Here is a 24654-nt window from a genome sequence, read left to right on the forward strand (position 1 = left end):
GATCCCAGGACCCTGGGATCATGACCTGGCTGAAGGCAGACGCTTAACGACTGAGCCACCCAGGTGCCCCTATATACCATATCTTTATCCATTCATCTCTCAATGGATATCTTGGCTCTTTCCACAGTTTGGCTATTGTGGACATTTCTGCTATAAACATCGGTGTGCACGTACCCCTTTTTGTATCTTCCCTACATTTGTATCTTTAGTTTTTGATATAGTGTTCCATGATTCATTGTTTGTGGATAACACTCAGTGCTCCTTTCAATATGTGCCCTCCTTAATACCCCCCCACCCTCCACCCCTCTGAAACCCTCAGTTTGTTTCCGGGAGTCCATAGTCTCTCACGGTTCATCTCCCGCTCTGATTTCCCCCCCCGCTTCATTTTTCCCTTCCTTTTCCTAATGTACTCCATGCTATTACTTATGTTCCACATATATGTGAAACCATATGATAATTGTCTTTCTCTGCTTGGCTTATTTCACTTAGCATAATCCCCTCCAGTTCCATCCATGTCAGTGCAAATGGTGGGTATTCATCCTTTCTGATGGCTGAGTAATATTCCATTGTATATATGGACCACATCTTCTTATCCATTCGTCTGTTGAAGGGTATCTCGGCTCCTTCCACAGTTTGGCTATTGTGGACATTGCTGCTATGAACATTGGGGTGCATGTGCCCCTTCTTTTCACTACATCTCTATCTTTGCGGTAAGTACCCAGTAGTGCAATTGCTGGGTCATAGGGTAGCTCTATAACACCTTGATAACACTTTATGCATACATCTGCTAGGGTTGTTCTGCTTAGGAGAAGACCTCAGGGAAGAGTGGTCAGCACTGTGATGCCCACACTCTTGACCATACATGTAGGTTTTCTCAAGACATTCCTAGTCTATTCCTATTGTCCTAAGGTCATTATTGGGGCCCCTTTCACTACCAAAACTGTCATGGTTTAGAAGATAAATGGTGTGGTTTCTTATTGTTTTCTCACAGAAGATCTTTTAGAGCATGCATGCATGTTGCGCGGTCATCATCCTTGGTTCAATATCCATGGTTAATACTCTGTAAAGAGAATTGTTTATCTTATCTCTAGGAGGATTGTAAGCTTTTGAAGAGCAGGAATCTCATTTTTTGCTTCTCTTATTTCTTCTCTCTGGCAAGAGCTGATTATATAATAGGCTGCAACACATTTTTATTAAATTCTATTTAACTTTTTCTGAGACAAGAGTCTATGGGAAAAATGCTTATATATGTGCATTTTTTCTCCTATATGGTATGTATTTTCTTAGAGATACATGTATTTATCCTTAGTCAGTTTGCTAGATGACTTTCTTATAGAATTTATCAGGAGATATAATCCATAGGAACCCTGATTTTTATGCTAAAACTCATTTCCAAATGCTTATTTTGTAGTTTTAAATTTATAGATTGGAATCAGAAAGCCTGGCTAATAGACAAAAAAAAAAGTATTTTCACTGCTTCACAGGTTATCCAACATACACAAACAACTAAACAAACATAAAGTAAAAGTTCTATACATTGTTTCTTAGATGAAAAGAGAGTACAAGCTGGGTTGAAGAAAAAAATGAGGGATTCCAGATATGAACCGTGTAAAGAAAACTATAAAGTTAGAAATTAAAATGGTATGCATATTAAAGGCAATTAACTACTTATTAATTTATTGAGCACTTACTATGTGCCAGTTATAAGTAATATTCACATTGTTGAGGTTTTGGGATAGAATACATGGAAGACGTTAGAAGCCAGAGTCTAGATTCTAGCACTACAATTGTTGAGTTTACAAGATAATAATGTTTTTCTCTTAGGAGAAGTTTTGTATTCTTGAATTGGTTCGTGGTATTGATTTTAGGAAACTTTTACATTTCTTTTGGGACACAGTGCAATATCCATCTGTTTATTTAGATGTTTGCTTGAAGGGGGTTTAATGTAGGCAGAGATGGTGCTCTTCCCCCCGCCCCATAAACCACAGTTTGCAGGGTATTTGTCTTATTTTTTTAGTTGTGTTTTTAATTTTGCAAATGTGCCCAGAGGCGTTAGGTAATGGTAGCGTATTTATAAATTAAAATATAAATAAATAATTTTGGAAAGCAATAACAGCTGGCAAATATTTTTTCAAGTGAGTTGTTTGTAAGGAAAGAAACAGTTCTGTGAGCATGATCAAACAAACCGTACCAGTTTGCAGAAGAATAGATTGTGCAGAAAGAGCCTCTTAACAAAATTCTAAATTTTTTGAAAACTTTAAGAGAATAAGTGTATCCCTTAAAGGAAGGTGTGGAGCGCTAGGGTATGTCTAGGGCTGGTGGTGGGGGTGAGGCCTAAGGGGGCTAGATACATTGTGAGGATAAATATTCATGGTGAGTGTAAGGGAGACCCTGCTTCTTACTAAACTTATATACTCACTGGATTCTGGGTATTAAAGAGTTAATAGTAACCCTGTTATTGTACTTCTGATCAGCTACTACCACCTGGGGCTGATCAAAGGTGAGGCACAGGAAGTCCCAAGGGCCATACTAATGGGATCCATTTCAGATTTTCTTGAATCAGGAAAATGCTGGGACTCGCATCCCTGAAGAGACAATGCAGTCAGTCATTTGTGCCTTAGAGAGAGGCAGGATTTTAAAAACCTACTGCCATGGCCGTGATTTTACAGCATTTGTTTGAGGAAAGCAGAATCTCTCACAGAAATCAGTTGGTAGAGACTCCATATTTCAAAGATACTCTTTTGAGAAATTAACATTTAGTACACAACAAACCTAGGAAAAGAATCTTATGGGATCCCTACAAGAGTTATGTGGGCTACATTAGCAAAGAGGTAATTCCCTTTGCCCTTGGGGTTGGGGCTTGTTCCCAGTTTCTTGGTGAGGAACCCCAAGACTGAAGACTGAAACAAAACCCAGTAACAGCAAGGTCATATCAGGCACACATTTAATCTAGTTGGATTCCAGAATATTGATGAAAAAACAAGAGGAAAGATGAAAATTTAAATAGTGCCCAGTGTCAGTTCGCCATTGTATTCAATAAACTTAAGCCCACAGGCAATGAACGGAGTCAGTCAAATCAGCAATAATCATTGCTAGTTTTAAGCCTATTCTTAAAATGTGAGAAAGATGTGAAGGATTTCCCTGATTGATGGCAAAGAAACCAAACATCTGCCAGGCAAATGGGTGGTCCAAGCCTTCTAGGAAGAACTTCGATAATTAACTGAGGGCTAAGGAAGAATTAGATGAACTGGCAAAGTCATCTATGGAAGATGGAACAATGACAATGAACAGGAAGGGCCAATAGAAAAGAATCTTTGTTAATTGGCCAAAATATTCTAAGCAGAGAAATTGTTGAGTGACAGATTCTAAATGTAGTATCTCTGTATACTGAATATTACAATAAGCATGAAATGCTTTTTTTGTGAGCATATTTATACATAGGTTGTATATACAAAACCATGTATATGCCTGACATGCTAACATTAAAAACTAACCTCTTCATATCATGCTATTCCATTCTTTCCTTCTCTGGAGTGCATCTGAGTCAGATCCCAGAAATCCCAAGTTAGTTGGGGGAGAGGTAAAATCTTGTGTTATGCAGGTGGGGATAAAAGCCTGTATATGGAGTTTTTTCCATTATTATAATTTGATTTGTGTTCACAGATTGATAAGGCTTAGAAAAATTCAAATCATGTAAGATGCAGAGTAAAAATCATGACGTTTTCATTAAAGAGTCTGGATCAAATTATTTCCAATAAGTCCTTTTGCTGACTTTTATAAAGTTCTGGAATAAGAAGCCCCCCTTTTATTCTGTACTTCTTTTAATAGACACCTGGTTTAAGGGGATTTTACTTACATTACCATTAGATTCAAGATTTTGACACCCAGATTACAGTAATTTGGGTAAGGAGGCCCCTTTTGAAAAATTTATTCTTTATAATGTCGATTTAAAATATCACTGTGTTATAGTATGAATTTAAATAGCAATAAATACTATCTTTCATTTCAGAGCCCTCTATCTGTGGTGTATTATGTGCTTTCATATGCATTCTAATTTCAGTTCCACAAATATTTATACTGTGACTAATGTGATTGAGTCGTGAAGATAGGTAGCGAAGTTGAAAAAAGGTGAATTAATCAGTTCCCCATCTTCAAGAAACCCCTGGCTTTTTAAGATAAATTTACATTTAAGGGAATAATTATGACAGGGAATATGCACTAGTAGCTATAAAGACAGGGTACAGAAATAATACAGAAAAAAAGTAATCTTGGGCGCCTGGGTGGCTCAGATGGTTAAGCGTCTGCCTTCGGCTCAGGTCCCAGGGTCCTGGGATCGAGTCCCGCATCAGGCTCCCTGCTCCTTGGGAGCCTGCTTCTCTCTCTCTCTCTCTCTCTGTCTCTCATGAATAAATAAATAAAATCTTTGAAAAAAAAAAAAGTAATCTTATTGGGAGAAAACAGAGTCAGGGAAACCTTCCCAGAGGAGGTGGACCCCAAGAAGGACTTCAGAGATAACCAAAGAGAGAAAAGCTATTCTGAGAAGAGGATATGCAAATGAGTATAAGCATGAACTAGCATGCTGTGTTTGGGTAATATTTGAGTATTAATGTGTGTGTGTGTGTTTAAAGGAGGCCAGAGAGACAGAGAGACAAACAGGGTCTTAATTACAAGAGACCTTTTAATTTTTTTGCCAGGATTTATTTTGTAGATTATGGAAAGTCATTTAAAGTAATTAGTCTGGAGAGAGATGTGTTCAAATTTGCTCTGTAAATAGAGCATACTACACACATTGCTTTTTAACCTGCTTTTTAAAATAAACAATATGGTGAGGATAGCTTCCACATTAGTAAATTTGCATCTGTAGCAGTAATTAAAATGGTAGCATTGTATTCCATGGGTAATTCCACTATTTAATTAATCAATCCATTATGTTAGACAATTAAGATATTGGAGAGTTAAGTTTTTGAAAACAATAGGGTTCAGTTTAGAACATATGTTTTGATTGAGATGCTTATAATACAGTCAAGTGGGAATATCCAGAAGGTGCTTGAATATATAAATGTGGAGGTTGGGAGCAAGATCTGAGAACATGGACATAAATTTCGGAGTCACTAGTAGATTGATTAGCTAAAGCAAGCAGAGGGGATTTTATGGCCAAGGAAAAGTAAATGCACAATTTAAAAAAGAGTAAAGGGGATAGGCCCTTTGGAGACATTAATTTTTAAGCAGTAGGTTGGAGAATAAGATTAAGAAGGAAAAGTTAGAGAGGTAGGAAAAAATCCAGAGAGTATGATGTCAGGGAATCTAGGAGAAAGAAGAGAGTTGATTCTCATAACAACTTTTGGAGAGATGAGACTGGGTGCTACCATTAGTCTCATTCCCCAGAGGCCAAAGGTCTTGCCAAGGCTAACATAATTGTAATGATAGAACTGAATTGCTGATCTTGATTATCTAGCCCCAATAATGGAGTCAGCACCAGATTTTATGACTCAGGTAATTAAAGAAGAGTATAAAAGAATATCAAAATACGCTCCAGAAGCTAAAATTAAGATGGAATCTGTAGGAGATATAATATGTAGAAAAAGAACATGTTCTTAAATTATAGCAGGCAAAGGATATCCCAAAATAGGCTGGGAGAGAAAGATGATAAAAATGTCTTTAAAATGTTAAGTCTCAAATTTAAGAACATGGTGGATGAGATGATCAGAGAAACACTACCTAGTACACCTGATACTTTTAAACAAGATGGACTGAAAACAAACATAAAAAATATGGTTTCTAAAAAAATTTGTTTTGAAATAATTTGAATTTACAGAAAAGTCACAAAAATTGTACAGAGAGTTAATGTATATCATTCCACCCAGCTTCCTCTAGCTTCCTCTAATCTTAACAACTTACAAAACCATAGAATAGTGAATAAACCAGCAAATTAATATTGGTACATTTCTACTAACTAAACTACAGATTTTTCTAAAGTTCACCAGTTTTTTTCCTTATTGCCACATTTCTGTTCCAGGATCCAATCAAGGATCCCACAATACATTTTGTTGTTGTGTATCATTAGTGTCTTGCAGTCTTTGGCATTTCCTCATTCTTTTCTTGCCTTTCATGGCCTTGATACTTTTAATGAGAATTAATTGGTTATTCTGTACACTGTTTCCCGAATTGAATTTGTATGATATTTTTTCATGATTAGATTGAAATTGTGTGTTTTAGGCAAGAATACTATAGAAGTAATGTGATGTTCTCATTGCATACTAATGGGGGTGTGTATGTAATGTAGATATTTTATTATTGGTGGTATTAACTTTGACCACTTGATTATGGTGGTATTTGCTCATTTATTTCACCATAAAGTGAGTAGGTTTCCCTTTCTAACTGATAAATATTTGAAGGAGATAATTATTTCTTATTGAATTATAATGGACATACAATTTTATATTAGTTTCAGGTGTACAATGTAGTGATTTGATATTTTTATACATTATGAAAAAATCATCATAAGTCTAGTTATCATCTGTCACCATACAAAGTTATTATGATATTATTGACTGTATTCCCTATGCTGTATATCACATTCCTGTGACTTATTTATTTTATAACTGGGAGTTTGTACCTCTAAATTCCCTTTACCTGTTTCACCCATTCCTCTACCCCTTATGCCTCTACCAACACCAGTTTGTTCTATCTATGGTTTGTTCTGTTTTTTAGATTTCACATGTAAGTGAAATCATATGGTACTTGTTTTTCTCTGTCTGACTTACTTCACTTAGCACAATACCCTTTAGGTCCATCCATGTTGTCTTAAATGGCTTGATTTCATTCTTTTTTATGGCTCAGTAATATTTCATAGTGTGTGTGTGTGTGTGTTTGTGTGTCTGTGTATACAGACAGACAAATACACACACCATAACTTCTTTATCCATTCGTCTATCGATGGACACTTAAGTTGCTTCCATATCTTGGCTATTGTAAATAATGCTGCAATGAACATAGGGGTATATGTATCTTTTCAAATTAGTGTTTTTGTTGTCTTCAGATAAATAACAGAAGTGGAACTGCTGAAATTAAAGTCCACTAGTAGATCTTGCTTGCAACAATTATTACTGTGGTGTTTGCTAACATTGATTTTCTCTCATTTATTCTACATTTATTAATTGGTATTCCTCTGTAAGGAAGAGTTTTCCTTTATCCCCCATATATTTATTCAATTATTTTCATATTAGTATAAACTCAGATATGAATATTCATTTAATTCGATGGATTATAATTTGATACTATCAATATTTACTTTGTTATTCAAATTGTGTTTTTTTAAAGATTTATTTATGAGAGAAAGAGGAAGAGAGCACGTGCACACACACACAAGAGTTGGGGGGGGGAAGGTGCAGAGGGAGAGGGAGACAAGGAGATCCCCGCAGAGCAGGGGAGCTTTATTCCAGGGCCCCGAGATCATGACCTGAGCTGAAATCAAGAGTTGGACACTGAACTGACTGACCCACCCAGGTGCCCCAGTTATTCAAATTGTTTTAGCTTTGTCCTTTGGGGGTGCCATCTGCTTGGCTACTTGTGTCAAACAGTCATTAAAAAAATATGTAGATAGTGTTATATCAGTAAAGAGGGTTTAATAAGCAAACAAAAAGCTATTTTTTTCCTGAGGATATATGTTAATATTTATTGGTCTAGTAACTTTCTTTTATTGGGACATGTGCATTGGGAAAAGTAGACAAATCTTGAGGTTTTCAGCAGAGTGAAGACTGAATAGACAACCTGCTTAAAGTTTTTCTTACAAATAACATGTCCAATGAAAGAACTAGGAGAAACTCTTATAGAGCAAAATAGTGGAATAGCATGTCAGTCTTGGACTTGGATCCTGGTAGAGTAAAAAAAAAGAAAGTTAGAAAGTCTTCCTTGGGAATTCCTAACTAGAACTTACACTATGCTGGTTTGGAATTCAGAATCACACTTTCTACAGTTTATGTGGAAGAGCAAAAGGCTTAGAATAGACAAGACATTCCTGAAAAAGAATCAGTTGGTAAAGTTTCCTTTACTAGATATCAGTGATATCAAGACATATTATAAACCATCCTATGTAGGATAATGTGGTTTTGGCAATGTAACAGACAAACAGATGTCTGAATAGAATAGAAACCAGAAACTGACATATTCATATATGGAAAACTGATATAAACAGAGCTAACATGGAAGATCAAAGCAAAAGGATTTAATAAGATGATATCAAGATAATTGGTTATCCACCAAGGGAAAAATATAATAAGATAGTCCTACCTCCCACCACATATAAAAAACAATTATCATTGTGTCAAAACTTTAACGGCAAAGGAAAAACTTTAAAACTTTTGAAGATAATATAGAAAGCTATCTTGATGAGCTTGGGATAGGAGAGAATTTTTTAAAAACTTAGGGCAAATCATAAAAGAATTTGACTACACTAAAAATAAGTCTTCAGATTTATTTTTCATCAAAAGATACCAAAAAGAGTATGATTATATAAACCATAAGTTGGAAGGAATTACTTGCAACATATATTGCTAAAACTTATTAGTACCCAGAGTATATAAAGAATCCGATGATTCAATGATAAAAGGACAAACAATCCAATAAGAAATGAACAAAAGTTCATTTCTAAGTATAAATAAATAAATAAAAGTATACTTCTAAACGTATAAATACACAAATGAGCATTTCACAGAAGAGGAAACATTATTGCCCGATAAATATATTAAAAAAGCACAAGTGCACTAGTGATAAAAAATGAAGATGTAAACCACAATGAGGCAATACCATTTCAAACTCACCCAAGTGGCAGATATGAAGTCTGACAATGCCAAATTCATCCTTTGTGCAGGGGTCAGGGTCTTGGTGATAAAATTAAGCTCGAATTCCAGATTTGCTACTTATCATTGGTCTTTGATAAGTCGTTCAAACTATAGCTTAAGTTCCCTCACCTAAAAAATGCAGAATATAATTTCTTTGCAGAGTTGTGAGGAGCAAAGCTAATGCACTACAAGCATCTGACATAGAGTTTGGCAAAGAACAAGGGATCATAGATGATGGCTGCCAAAACTGAGATAAATTGGGGTGGTAGCCCTAGAATATAATGTTTTTACCAAAGTTGTACTCGACATAATTATTTTACAGTGAATGTTTTAGGGTTTTAAACATCATTCTTCAAAGTTAGTAACAGCAACAACAGCAGCAGCAACAACAATAATAGCATCAGGAGCAATAATTAATTGAGGGCTTACTATGTGCCAGGTACTGAGTTTCATGTTTCATATTCATTATTCCATGCAATCTTTATGTTTACTTTGTAAAGTAGTATTATTTTTTTCCATTTCATGGTTGAGGAAATTGAAACTGAAAGAGGTTACTTAATTAACTTGCCCAAGGTCACACACACATAGCTAGTCATTTGTAGTCCTGGGAGTGGAACACAGGTCTCTCTGGCTTGACTATAATTCTCTAATGCAGACAGTTCCTCTTCAGCAGACAGATACAGAAACAGAACTTTTGACTTATAAGCAATTTTCACAATCAGTGGCATCAAGATTAATTTATGTGCATAATAGTGTGATGAACCAATGCCAGTATTTAAAAAAAAAGTGGGGTGTGTGTGAAGAATTTCAGAGTTTCTGGCAGTGAGCTGTTAGGATTTCCAGCCTAATTTTTTGTCAGGGTGTTGCTATTTCTGACAGAAATGAAGAAAAGAAAAAAGGGAGAATTTGGAGTCAAAACCAGGTGACCTGAACAGTTCTCTTTATGTCATTTGAACTTCCACCTGCCCACCCTGAGGAACTCTACACTCTAACTCACTAAGAATAATTACAATATCTCTCAGAATGAAATAGGGTGCTAAAATTCATGATATACTCATGTGCAAAACTTTTTAAAAAGTTAATTTTCCCCCTTTTAACTCCAAATTAAACCAACCAAAATCATGCCTTTCAACCCCTGAGTTAACACTGGGCTTCCCAAAAACCCAGACATGATTCTTAGAAGAGAGACAGGATCTAATAGTATTGTGGTGAAATCTGTCTCTTGTTGTGCAAGACCTCAGCAAAATGATTGTTCAACATGTTCTGGTATCAATGTGGAGAAACTCATTGTCTCTTTAGGAAACTTCATCTATCTTCAAAGAGTTCTCGTTAACAACAAAAACAATGATAATCCTTATTTTTTATTGAGAGTTTATGATGTGCCAAGTGTACTACATAAATTGTACACTTACCTATAACCTCTGGGACATAGATGCTATTACTATCTCTAATTTACAGATTAAGATATGGAAGTTTTGGTCCATTTATCATAATCTTAGCATGTGCAGACTAAACTCTAATTCACTTGGCAACACTTAGACATTAGAAAATAGCACAGAACACTCGGAGTTAAACTTCAGCTCCTTTGGATTAAGCTTTTTTATGTTTAATTGGTTTTCTACATTCCACCACTGTAGAAAATGTGGAATCAGGGGGCATCTGATTGAAGGGAAGAAGGATAAGAAGAGAACACCTTTATTTCTTCATACTTAAAACTTGATATTCTAGGGCCTTTCTGCATTCTCTCACATGTAGTCTTTATTGTTCCACCCCCCCTTTTTTTTTTTAAAGATGCAAGGTTGGATTTATAGGACAGAAGAAACTCCTTCTCTGTGTTCTTCCACAAGTTTTCTAGGTCATTATTTGCAAAAAGTCTAAGGATGGTACATTTCTAAATTATTTTAGAACTGTCTATAGGTAATGCAAATACATAGCATATCATTCAAAACAGAAAAGGGACAAAATAATTATCATGATATACATCAGCAAGATGGAGGAATTCACAAAGTCAATCGATGTTTGTTTTTCTCTAATGAATTTTTGGGTGTCCTTTGCAATAAGCCTGTGTTAAATTTTGTTTCTATATGCATGTAAAATTATTTATTCTTATAATAATTTACTTATAATTTGGATCGTGTCCAAAAAATTCAACTTTTAAGGCAACAATTACTTTTAATCAACCAATTATCATTGTAACCTTATAATTAGTACTTTTGTTGTAAGATTAGACATTTATGAGTCCATAATTTTAAATCCTCAAGACGTAAAAGATGGTTAGAAACTTAAAGTTTTAGAATATTTTAACCTTCACTTTTTTCCTTGAAATCACAAACACTGCACCTTACATACATACAAACTGGGCAAGTTGTAGTCTTATAGTCAGATATTTAACCTAAGCTATATGAAATGACTAAATTTGTCATTTTGTAGAACTCATACATGAATAAGCAACATTTTGTATTGCTTAGGGTTTATACAGCTTTGTCATAGCTAGGAAAAGGGAAAATCACTTAATGGTGGAATGATAATGTCCATCTTCCAACATACAACTATATGTCACCGAGGACTGATTAATGTTAGCCCACACTAAAGCTGTTCTGGTAAAGGCAAACTGTCTCCAATAAAGAAAGAGAAAGCCCTTCAGGCAGATGGCCAATTTAAGAATAAAAATTAGCCTACAGTCTTCATTTATACTATCTGAAGGCATAAATGAGAACTTATTTTAACTAAAAAAACTGTGATGTATTTTTAGTATCTTGCATGGTGTTTGAATGGATTTTACACTTTCAGTTGAATCAGAACTAAGTTAAATTCCCAACGCTACTATCATCTCTTCACAATTACTTGTCTTGAGTCTACCTGTCAGAATATTCTCCTCCCTTGCAAGATACACAATAATCTCATTTAAAATCATAGAGTTCTATGACACTAAAACAGCTGACACAGTTTCTTGCTGCTTGCTATTGTAGTACTATTCCTGAGTGATTGCTTATCAATAGCAATATCACTGTGTTATGTGACTAGATTTCTGAACAAACACTTAAACTTATTTTTGGATCACTCTTTTCTTTTGGAAAGTTGTGATCTATATATGCATTATTTCCAATTTCCAGTAGGATCAGCTTTTATGACAAAATAACAACAACAAAACAAAACTCCCAGGTCCTTTGCAGGTCTCCAGAATCCCACCTACTCCCATTTCTACTAACCTCTACTATTTATCTGGCTTCTCAGTGAGTGTAGCCATGAATTAATTCATCTTAAAGTATTGTGTTTTGATTTGATTTAACAGAAACATACTGCTTGTAAGTTACCTTAAGAAGGGAAAAGATAAGAAAATTTTAGACTACATAGTTGATTATCTAATCTATTTCTCACAATATTATATATAACGTGGTATTAAACAATACTATTACAAATAAAAGGTAGAAGAGACAAGATCTGTTGCAACACATCTGTGAATTTCGTTTTCATGAATGGGACTACTTCAGCTTTTTAAGATGGCACTGTGTTTGAAAAACTTGAAATAATTGACATTTAAAAGTTAAGAAATTTCTTCTTGCCAAGTTCTGAAAAATACTATTTCTTGAAGACTCAAAAATCTGCAACACTGAACCTACAGTTGTATACAGCAACATTAACTGGACTTGAATATGACCACTCCCTTCAGCAGGGCTACGGTAGGCTGACCAGATGGCCAGTGTTGTCACAACAGTCCTGGTTTATGCATAGTTTCCTGGTTATTTCTTAATAGCGCCCATTTTCACGAACAAGTTTGAGAGATAAATCATATGGTCATTGTAGTTAGTGGTCTCTAGTTCTCTGTAATTCATACAACAATCCTTTTATCTTATAATTGGCCTCCTTCACACACCATCAGCCTGAGATTTGTGAGCATTTGAATGTGTTATTACTGCTCTAGTATCCTTCATCTAGTTCATATATGTAGAAATACACAACTAACGCCTACTTAATGATGGATAGAAACTTTTGTTGTACTTTCCCCTTTAGTATTACCTTCTGTTTGCTTCCTCTTACACAGTATGATCTTAACTAAAGTAATTTCCTGTGTGATGTCATCTATTTTTTGCCTTATAGATCTTCACTATAGGAGGCATGATACTATCACCATAACTTAACTACTATGTGCACACTCTCATATTTATCTTTTAACCAGGGTTGTACTAACAATTTCATGTAATATCTCCTTACTGCTGCAGCTAAATGGTTCTTAACCACAAACTCAAAACTGGGTAGTTTAATTTGCAAACCCTGAACTGGTGCTTGGTATGTGCCAAACTCTGTGGAAGTCATTGAGCATACAGAAATAAAGACATACCATTCATATTATCAAGAGTTATTAGTTCTCTTCACAAAATAGTCTTTACTTTTGTTTGTTTAATATCTCTACATATTTTTTCTTATCTTACCATCTTTCTTATGAAGGTAGTGCCAAATGTGTGTGTGTGTGTGTGAGTGCTGCGAGGGAAGATAGATTCAAGCAAAGACATTCTACTTCAACACATATACTTTTATGTGCATAGAAACAAAGAGATGTTAAAGAGCTAGGCTACTTGCTATTTCAGGTAAGACCTCACAAGTTGGCTGTTTCTTGGGGAGTTATAGCAATTTCAGTTTAGATTTATGGTCTGAAAATGTGTTTTCATCAATTTAACCAGTGCCAATTGTCTGCTCAAGGATGACCAGCATCCCTGTGAGCCTAAACCAAAATAAAATATCCTTATTTTTATTCAGTTTTCTACAATCTATATATTCTTGCTCTCTCTGCTGGTAGGTAGGATGTTACTAAAGGAATATTGACCCATAAAATAAAAGGACCTGCTCATTATTGTAAAGCTGACTGATACCTTCCACTCAACTACAAGTCATAGCATTTTCTCTAGTCTCTCTGGTTGAGAATCCTGGTTTTTATGAGGCTGTCCTGGAAATCTTTTCTGACCTATTTACTAGGTATTCCTTCCTGGGTAGAGCTGGTTAGGCTTCAAAAACCTTAGATGGCCCAATTTCTAGTTCCTGGTTATAAATACTCTAATGTGAATCAGAAAGAGGTGATTCACTTCACTGCAAATCATGGTTTTAAGACTTCCTAAGTCACATAGTAATGGCATTCTTTTGTATTTGTAAGTGCCTTTCAATTTCAGAAACATGACTACTTGGCATTCTCGAGGAAATAACTTTGAGGTGTTGGCTTTTCCGGTGAGTTTTAATATAATATCCTTGTAAGAGGCCTGAACCAAACTATCCAAATCTCCAAGAAAGTAACTGAGAAACATGAATGTTCTATATATTGATTTGCATGTATTGTTTTACATTACAAGTCTAATAGCTAAGGGACACTATGATATTCATGTTCATTCTTTCCCTTGGGGAAACCATAATAACTAATACTGTATATTGAGGACTATAATTGCCAAGGAAGCCAAGGTGAAAAACTCTTGTATCTGAAATTAATTGTATCTGCTTCTCTGTTGGAAAGTCCGTGCCTGCATAACCAACAATTATCAGGATCTTCCTCAAGGAAATGTCAGGTCAGTCACTATATGATATTAAGCAGATACACTTATTTCACTGCAGGGATATACACATCAAGGACAATGGATATTCAGTTCCAACTTTACATGGTGAATACTGACAAATTCCTAATTTTAAAGTTCTTATTGTTTGTTTTAGGGCCCATAAAGAATTTTTGTCACAACTTTAACTCACACAGTCACGCTTGATACAATTAAGTTATAGTCAGTGATAATGCTGGCAACCTGGCTCTCCCCGAACCAAAAAAGCTTGGCTTGGTAGCATTTGCCAATTTCCATAGTGTAAATTCCCCCAGCATTGCTAAGTTCTCCTCTATTTTAACAACTGGCTTTCCCCGAATACCAGAATATTAACAATTGGCTTTCCAGAGTCTATACAAGCCAACCCCAGCACCCCACTAGCAGTTTTTTACTAGTTGCAATCTAGTCCTGAAGTTGCATCTAGCCTTCTCCTAATGATTTTTTGATTAAATTCAGAAGACACATTAATAAAGAACCTTTTAGAAAACACTGTTTTACAGATAGTGGTATCTGTTTACATTGGACCTATTAGCTTCATTTGTAGCTAGAGACTTTAAAAAAGTATGGGACTGAAGGAAGCTTACCATCACCTCTTAAATTCCCTCTCATTCACATGGGAAAAGTATGTGGGCAGAAAGAAAGTCACAGAGACAACTTAGTGGAGAAAATAAAATATAGGAAGAAGTCATAAGTGAGTACATAAGATGGAATACGTTAGAGAAAGTATAAAGAAAAATAGAATGTAAAAAATGAGATTGATACATAAATACCATTATAATTTTTAAAAATGCACATTAACACACAGGTAAATAGATGTTGTGGCATAATAGTTGTTTGACTGCAAAGTGAGTGTAGCTGGAATTAATTCTGCCTTCCATATCCATCATTTAATTCGGTTTTGGTAACTCTCAGGACCATCTTATATAGAATTCATGTTGATTTCATGGTAATAATTTTATGGAACCATTTTATTATCCATTTAAATTCCTTAAACTTCGATTTCCAAGAAAGTGTTATTTGCAAAGGTTCTAAAGACAGTAACTACCTGCAACCTAGGCTTCTCATCCCTATTACTGCAGGTATTTCCCTAGGCCTAAGGAATTGTGCTTGGAGTTAGGTGAAGAAATCACTCACATTTTCTTGCTAAATTCCTGGGATACTAAAGTGGACAAGTAAGAAACAGCAGCTATTCATTGGGAGATGAGGAAAATTCATGGAGAGATTCATCAAAGGGAAGGGAAGTCCAATATGATGAGCTTGACTCAGGAAGAAAAAAAGCCTTGGTTGTCATAGGTGAGAAGGAATTCTTAGTGTAACATTGAGGCTGTTGCACAATTCTTGCAATTTTTTTTTGCTGTAAGTATAAGTTCTGGGGATGAAAATATAAAAAGCTGCTTCACTAGGTTTTTTTGAAACATATTGGGGTCTAGGAGGCAATATATTAGGACAGCTCTAACAACCCTTGATGTTATAACTGATGCCATCTCCTCTAGAAAGAGCTCCTGACGTCTTTTTCATGTGGTTGGATTTCATTTCCAGAACTCAAGAAAGAGAGGGTCACAGAATTGTGTCATTACAACCAAGACTAGGCTCGAGAGCAAGAGGTCAAGTTCATTTCTAAACTTCCCTGGAAGTTTTCCCATCATAATCAGTGACCTCATGGCTGGAAAGTTTGAATTTTACTAAGAGCTGTGAACACAGAATGGCTTTAATGAAAGAAAAAGGTAGTCAATAATTGTTGGTTTGACGTTTATAAGACAATAATTCTGGTAAAATCATACTCCATGAGAGAAATGGAAAGTTCTGTTATGCTATTACCAGAAGCTGAGAATAAAATTAATTTAACTCGAAATAAATCTTCACAAAAGTTATAACAAACATACCGGGCAGCTTCTGAATATCTCTCCAGACATCTAAACACTGTTGCCTGGCGAAGATGATTTCGGAAATAAGCTGGGTTTAAAACAATGCTCCTGTAAAAACAGCAAAGAAATGCAAATGTTATTAGGTTTTTAAGTCAATTACTGGAAGTGTATAGGAATGAAATAACATGTATTCAATTTTATGGACTATATATTTTAAAAGGTACTAATGAATGAAACACTTTTCTTCCTGTAATTGTCAGTTAAGACAAATAAACAAGCATTATTGAAAAACTAATGAAGTTTGCATGATAAAAGAATTTGATTTATAGCACTGAATATCTTTCACAGGTATGACAGTGACAAAAAATTGAATCCAACTTATATTACATATAAGACATGATGTTATTTTATTTGCTTATGTTAATAAATCAGGCAAAAATCAGAGGTTATTTATGGTATGTACTTAGAATGAAGGATGAGGTTATTAGCTATTTAATTTCACTTAAAAGAAAGGAACTGAAATTTGGGTGACATGGTCATTTGCACTCAATAATTAGGTTCTTAGTGGAATGAAAGGGACCTGTACCATTGGTTAAGGACTCTGGTCTTGACCTTGCCACTTTGGTTAGGCCTTACGCATTTTGGATTTCATTTCTTCTTTATTGAAATTACCGGGCTTGGCTTGAGGATAAACTGATCTATTTATCCTTATTTGTTGATTCTTCCATCGTCTAAGTTTGGAGTCTCAATTCATGCCCAGATGAAAAGATGATCATTCCCTAGCTGTCCTCTCACCTAGAGAGAAACTGGTAGACATTTCCCTTCTTTGATTCATCGAGAGCTAGGCACTGTTCAAGGCACTTGATATAATGAGGTGAACTAGACAGATGTAGTCCATGGCTCATCACTGAATGAGGAGATTATTAGTGAAAGTTTGAAATGTAGCTTCTACTAACAGAGTGTATTATGTTACTGATGTGGGATACAGAATGTTACAGAACCAATACAATATTATGAAGCAAACTTCTTGTGAGCCTGTTTTTACAAGTTAATGTGAATCACTTGGAATTAGTTCATTATTGAAGTAAGTGGTTTTTAATCTTTTTTTTGAGAAGTTCATAGAGCTTTTTGAGAAACAGATGTAAGCTATGTACTTCTGCCCAGAAAAATGCACTCAAACATAATTGCCTAAATTTAGGGAATTCATGTGATCCCTGAAGCCTAGTCATGTCCAGATTACAAAACATGCCAACAAAAATAATTCCATTCCCAGAACCATTGCTTATAGAAAGAATAAAGTAGAAAAGGAACATCTCTCTGGCCCATGCAGAATCATAGAATTATATGATGATGAGATGGATTGATTGAATAATTTAGCTCACTTTAAACACAACTTAACAGAAACCAAGGAGGTTATGGGACCTTTCTAAAATCATACACAACAAATTAGTTGAAGAAAGGTTTCAAGTTTATTGTGTTTCCTATCTCTAGCCACAGTACTTCATATTACACCTATGGCTTTTTCCATGATGATTTCTGATTAAAGGGCCTATGTTAGTGAAGTTTTATGTTACCTTATGACTAATAATTTGTACAAATGAATACATAAAACCCCCAGAATATACATTATTTCCTTTGGTGATTTCTGATTAAAATGTTGGAAATTTAAAAACTATTGCCTGAGTTCCATATCAATACTGTACCACTAATATTTTATATTAATTCAGAAAAAAGTATGTTTATATGTCTTATCCTTGTCAAAGTAATTTTGTAAAAGTAGATCAGAGGGAATAAGAGCAGAACTCTGTCAAGGGTTTAGGTCTTCTGACTGACTAGAATTTTTCTTTCACATTATAGCTAATTCTTCCCTCTATCTTTGTAATCATTCATTCACTTGTGCAATCTTACTAAGTGCCTGCAAATGTGATGGGACAAAATCCTTACTGCATGGATGTTTCTAGCCTTTGACATCTCTTTGCCCATGATGTAGTATTCTGGCATTGCTGAGCTGTTCTCTAAGAATCTTGCTTTGTCAGACAAGTCCTTTTTTTTTTTCCCCAGACAAGTTCTATTGACAAAAATGCAAAAGACTGAAGAGAAGGATGGAGTGTGGTGGACAGGAGGAGTAGTGAGAGAAAGGTTTAGTAGAAGAGGGAGGAGGGAAATGAAGAGTCATCAAAATAGTTTGGAATGTAGGTGAAGGAGAAGATTTTCACTGGTAGTGAGGGTTGATGAGGTAAACCTGGGAACTGTTTCAGTGTGACTTTTAAAAAGGATAGATGAATAAAATTGCTTGTAATTACAAGTCCTCTTTCTGGTGTTGAAGAAATGCAAGTAGAGCACATGAGCTTAGAAATCATGATTGCTAGACTGGAATAGTGTCTTTTAACCATAATATAACCCTACATGGTACCATGCGAGTCACAGCTTTATCTGAGGGACCCAAAGAAGACCTGGACCCAGTCTACTCTGAGAGGTGGAGGTATAATCATAAAAGAATGTTTAGAAATTTGAGATGAGCTATTATATTTGGCAATTTATTATTTTTGGCTCTCATAATTATTGCAGCATTTACTGTGTGCTTATGATATGCCTTATTAGATATTTGGCAAAGAAATGCTAGCGGTGATTACAAAGCCTAGTTTTTACACATTTAATAATTTATTTGATGCTTTCTAAAATGACATACCCTTTTAAAGATGTATTTTATGTGCATACAACTTGTAAAGGAAATGATGATTTAGCCTTTAAAAGTTCTTAATCATTTATCATTTGATGCCATTTGGGGAGCTGTAGGAGGCAGTGTAGGACCAAAATGGACAATCAGATGGGGGCTAGAATGAAAAAAGAAACAAACAAACAAAAGCCCCAGCAACCCTACAATTATAATCAGAGAGAGAAGAACTCTGTGCTGACGGGTCTGATTTTATCACAGAGGAAATAACTCTGATTTAGCTATGTTGATAGGGCTTTTGGTAAAGAAAAAAAAAAAGATCATGTTAAAGAGAATAGCTAAATTACAGAACTCATTGAATTTTTGTCAGAAGAATGGAGATAGTGTTAGTAACAAGCCATGATTGCTCATTCAATTGACTGGCACTATTCAAACAGAATGAGATCACGTAAAATAATAAATATTGTAATAGATACGAGTTTATTTTCTTTATCAATTTGTTAGCTGTGATATATCTTATGCTTGTTATGATTTGCATTTGTGTTTTAAAATTTATCTTTTATATTAAAGTTCACATAATTTGATATGTGTGCATGCATGCATGTGCAGTTGTTTTATTAAGTCCTAAGGTCATAATGTCGTTGTAAGGCCAGAATATAAGTCTATTCTGGTGATTATTTGAAGTGTCTCAATTCACTTGTCAAATAATTTATTTTTCTCTCAGTGATTGATATGCCACTTCCATTATATATAAGTTTATATGCACAGTTGGATCCATGGCTGGACTTTGTATCCCACACTTTTAATCTGTCTGTTTCTATACAGAACAAATTGTTTTAATTATTGTCACTTTAAAATACATCTTAATTTCTGGAAGAGAAGAACTGCCTAATGCCCTCTGTGAAAAAAATTTGTTATCTGGCATGTTTATTCTTCCTGATGAACTTTATAAGCCTCATCTTTTAAAGTTACAGAGAGCAGCATTTGGTGGTTTTCATTATGTTAAGATAAAAGCATTAGAATAATTTTAGTTAGACATTTTTATAACGTTGTCTTCCCATCCAGGGATGTGACATTTCTCTTCACTCAAATATTTTTTTGTCTCCCAGTAATTTTTTAACCTTCTTTCTACTTTTTAAAAACAGAGGTTTCACTAATTTCTAAATAATTCTTAAGTTTTAATATTTTACACGAAAGTTATACATGAGAATATACATATATATGTATATATGTGTGAATGTGTATGTATGTATGCATATATATATGTGTGTATATATATATATATATATATATATATACACAAACCTTACTACTCAAAACATGATCAGCAGCACCTGAAAGCTCATTAGAAATATAAAATCTTGATTCCCACCTCAAACCTGCTCAATCTGCATTTTAACAAAACCCCCAGGTGAATTGTATGCATCTTAAAGTTTGAAAGCATTGCATATATTCATAGTAGGAAAGGGATTTTTCCTGTTATTTCCTAACTTCTAATTGTTAGCATTTACATAATATATTTTAAAGATTTTATTTATTTATTTGTTAGAGAGAGAGAGTGAGAAAGAGCACAAGCAGGGGGAGCAGCAGGCAGAGGGAGAAGCAGGCTCCCTGCTGAGCAAAGAGCCTGATGTGGGACTGGATCCCAAGACTCTGGGATCATGACCTGAGCTGAAGGCAGATGCTTAACTGACTGATCCACCCAGGTGCCCATTTACATGTGTATTTTAAAAATACTTATTTTTGTATCCTTTTGACTTAATATTGCAATAATTTAGTTTTATTCACATCATCTGCAAATAATGATGGTTGGTACTGCTTTTTAATATTTACATCTTTTTTCTTCTCTTACTGCATAGGCTACAATATTTTTTAAAGGAATTTAAGTAAGTGAGATAATCTAGGGATGATTTAATATTTCACTGATAATTATGATTATGGATTGATATGAGAAAAATGATTTCTTCCAAGACTTATTATCAGAAATAAATGTTTATTTTTTTTCAAATATCCTTAGGATCTATCAACATGATCTTGTGGACTTTGTCCTTTGACTTTTTGTAGGGATGATTTGAATTAATTACTGATTCAAAAGAACATTGAGGGGCGCCTGGGTGGCTCAGTTGGTTAGGCGTCTGCCTTCGGCTCAGGTCATGATCCCGGGGTCCTGGGATGAAGCCATATCAGTGGGAAGCCTGCTTCTCCCTCTCACATTCCCCTTGCTTGTGTTCCCTCTCTCACTCTCTCTCTATCAAATAAATAAATAAATAAAATATTTAAAAACACAATAGGGGCTCCTGGGTGGCTCAGTCGTTAAGTGTCTGCCTTCGGCTCAGGTCATGATCCCAGGGTCCTGGGATCGAGCCCCGCATCGGGCTCCCTGCTCTACAGGAAGCTTGCTTCTCCCTCTCCCACTCCCCCTTCTTGTGTTCCTTCTCTCACTGTGTCTCTCTCTGTCAAATAAATAAATAAAATCTTTAAAAAAACAAAAACAAAAACAAAATAAAACAAAAGAACATTGAAATTAATAAACAATATTAAAGTCAAAGATTAAGAAAGTGAATAATAGAACAACTATTTCCAGGACAAAAAGTGAGGAAACATAAAAATAAGGTGGCCTTATTATTACTGTTATAATAATAATTATTATTATTATACTGTGATTTTTATAAAATATTATGTTGGTATTGAATTGCCAGAAGTTTTGAATTTTTTGGTCTTTTAACCAAACCAAATGGCTTTGTTTTAGCCATTCCTTCTACTGTTCTTTCTTTTATTTCATTCATTTCTACTTCATTTCTATTTTTATATTTTTGTCCTCTCTGGATTTTATTATTTCTCTTCTAATTCTTCACTTAATTATTTATGTTTTCTTTCTATATAAAGAAAGCATTTACAGCTATGATTTCTTTTACTATATCCTTAAGAATGATAGAGTATATTTTATTCTCATAATTTTTTCCCCTAGAATTTAATTATATATTTGTATTTCTCTTTGATTGAAAAATTATTTAGGATAGCATTGATCAATTTCCAAAGGGTAGTTTTTCTTATTATAACTCTTATTGTTAATTTCTCATTTTATTACAAAATAAACAGAGAATATGTTGTACATTTCTGCTTTTCATATATATTATGAGTAATAGATGATGGAGTTAGCACACATTTTAATGGCATGTGGAAGAAATAATACACACCTCATTTGTAATGTATTGTTAGTTAGAAACTGCTATAAGAACTTTGTAAGATTTTTAATGATCTAAATAAAACTGCTAGACAGGTACCTGTTTCATTTAGTTTCCTTGGGAGACCTTTTTAGACCTAAGTTTTAATGGTAATGATTACTATTTCAAAATTCAGTTTGTTTTTAAAGGCAATATTGATTTCATATTCTTTGTTTTCTTTATATTTATTCTCTAATTTTTAGAAAATTTACTTTAATGTACTTTTATTTGTCAGTTTTATGAAGCATAATTTACATACAGTACTATTCACTTTTTTAAAGTGTATAGTTTGATACATTTCGACAAGTTTATAACATAACAATAAAGATATGGCATATCTCCAACCACACCAAAAAGTCACAATGGAGGTAGGAGTTTCCTATTTATTTCCCCATAGACAGAAATATTTTGCTTCTATTTCTCCACCAGAAGCCATGGATTTTTGCCTGGACTTTGTGAATGAGAATGTTAGCTATCACTCCTTCAGAGGCTTAAGGTTTTGGTTTTATATGAGATTAGGGATCAGAAAAGCAATTTCTTGTTTAGGCAAAGATGCCTAAATCCAGTTCCCTTTACCTTGCTTGGTCAGTAGCAAGGTAAATTAGCATTGATTCATCCTCCTGAATGACACTCCTTTTACTTTTCTAGTAAAGTGCTGAAATATTATTTTAGAAATGGTAGATCTAGAAATTTCCAAAAATGTGGATTATTTTAATTTCACCAAATAAGATACTCTTATGGATAAGATGATGACATTTATGCTGGATAATGGCATTGTTCAGTGGATTATAGCTATCTAGACAACCGATCAGTAATATTGAAGTATGGTCTGTGTTATTATGAAAGAAGGAATTTAATGGCTTGTCCTTAGCCTTTTTGTGGACAGTATTTCCACTAGTAACTAAGATTAAGTGATTGTAAGGTTGTCTATAAAATTTTCAGATGGCATAAATTTTACCTAATAAGGAATTAATATCACTGATGACAGAAGCAAAATTCAAAATGATCTGGATTGGCTAAAAATAAAAATCTTATGTTATAGATTTAAAAAGTCAGTTTACAAATACAGTCATAGTTTGAGAGTGATCACATGGAAAAAGTCTGAATATTTTAACTAATCACAAGCTAAATGTGACACTACGACAGAAATACAAAAACTGTACATAAAACTAATGTTAAATCAACCAAATGCATTCTGTCCAAATAATAAAGGATATTTTCACTAAATTGTGTCTTAGCCATATAGTCTATTGAATTCATCTATAGTTCTGAGCATCTGTGAGAATTACTTCCATACTGTAGTGTGTCTAGAGTGTCTAGTGGGTCTGGAGAACATAGTGTGTGAAGATATGGAATGAAAATGATATGTCTAGAGAGTTAAATAAGATTAGTGGAGACTAAGTTAGTACTGTCAAATATGAAGATCTGCTATGTGGAAAATAGAATAATTATTCTATGCAATACCAGATGAGGCCAGGCAAAACCCAGTATTATGAAGTTATTAATAGTTCAGTTCACATAAGGAGGGACCAATGATGCAATAGGTTTTGAGAGGAGTTTTCCTTTTACTGGAATCATTTAAGTGATATTTAGAATGCCATCTGTCAAGATGTGTAGAAGAAAGTCTTGACTGAGTAGGAGACTAGGCTAAATGACTTCCAAGTATATTCACAAAAATCCTTATAATATATTGCCAAACACCATGAAGGGTCTGAGTTTTTCCTTACTTGCAAGCTTACAAGTTAGCCTGACATGGTTTCACGGATGTTCATAGAATACATGAACCTCCAAGGCTGGAAACAAAGGACAGTTTCTTACAGCAATAGTAGTAGCCAGTTTATAAGGCTCTTGTTGTACTGATTCCTTGAGCCACAATTCCCAGATGGCAAAGCAAAGAGAACCAGGCGACATTTTCACACGCTGTAGGTTGCATTATAAGAGAGGAATCCTGAGCTTAGGGAATGTAAATCTTTTATAATGGGCTATAAGCGTGCCTGTCCTTAACTCTAGAGGAAAACACTATCTCCATCCTCTAAGGCTATGAGCAGACTTGCCTTTTCTTCGAAGGCTGTTTACCATACAACCATCTTTGAAAAGATAGTCCAGAGCAAAGCCCAGTCAGTGCCTTGTTCACAAGACAAGCAAAAATGTGGGAGGCCCGTGGAAAACTGTCTTCTTATCTAGATCACTTTTGTTCAGATATTCAGGCACTATTTGTTTATATTCATGCCACGAACAAATAGAAAAGGGCTCATAACAAGGTACAAATAGTTAAAATATCATAGGAAAATGACAGGATAGCTAATATTGAAAAGTGAGTGACTACATTGTTACCTATTTATATTCTGTTCTAAGAGGAGTTTAAAATAGCTTATATAATACTTATGAGGTTAAATCAAAGTTAAAATAACTCGTAGGGAACAAAAGGAAAAAATAGATAAATCAGACTATATCAAAATCAAAAAACTTCTGTGCATC

At 34.5% G+C, this 24654-nt stretch overlaps 1 protein-coding gene across 1 annotated transcript in view; it reads right to left on the minus strand.

Annotated features, from left to right (window-relative positions):
• Positions 1 to 24654, minus strand: part of SPATA16 (spermatogenesis associated 16) — a 224633-nt gene that overhangs the window by 95078 nt on the left and 104901 nt on the right. Inside the window, 1 exon segment of the mRNA XM_081804100.1 lies at positions 16297 to 16386. Coding sequence (XP_081660226.1) covers positions 16297 to 16386 — 90 coding nt within the window.

Source organism: Leptonychotes weddellii, chromosome 1 (genome assembly GCF_054177405.1).
Source record: "Leptonychotes weddellii isolate Sample4059 chromosome 1, ASM5417740v2, whole genome shotgun sequence".
Lineage (NCBI taxonomy): Eukaryota > Metazoa > Chordata > Mammalia > Carnivora > Phocidae > Leptonychotes > Leptonychotes weddellii.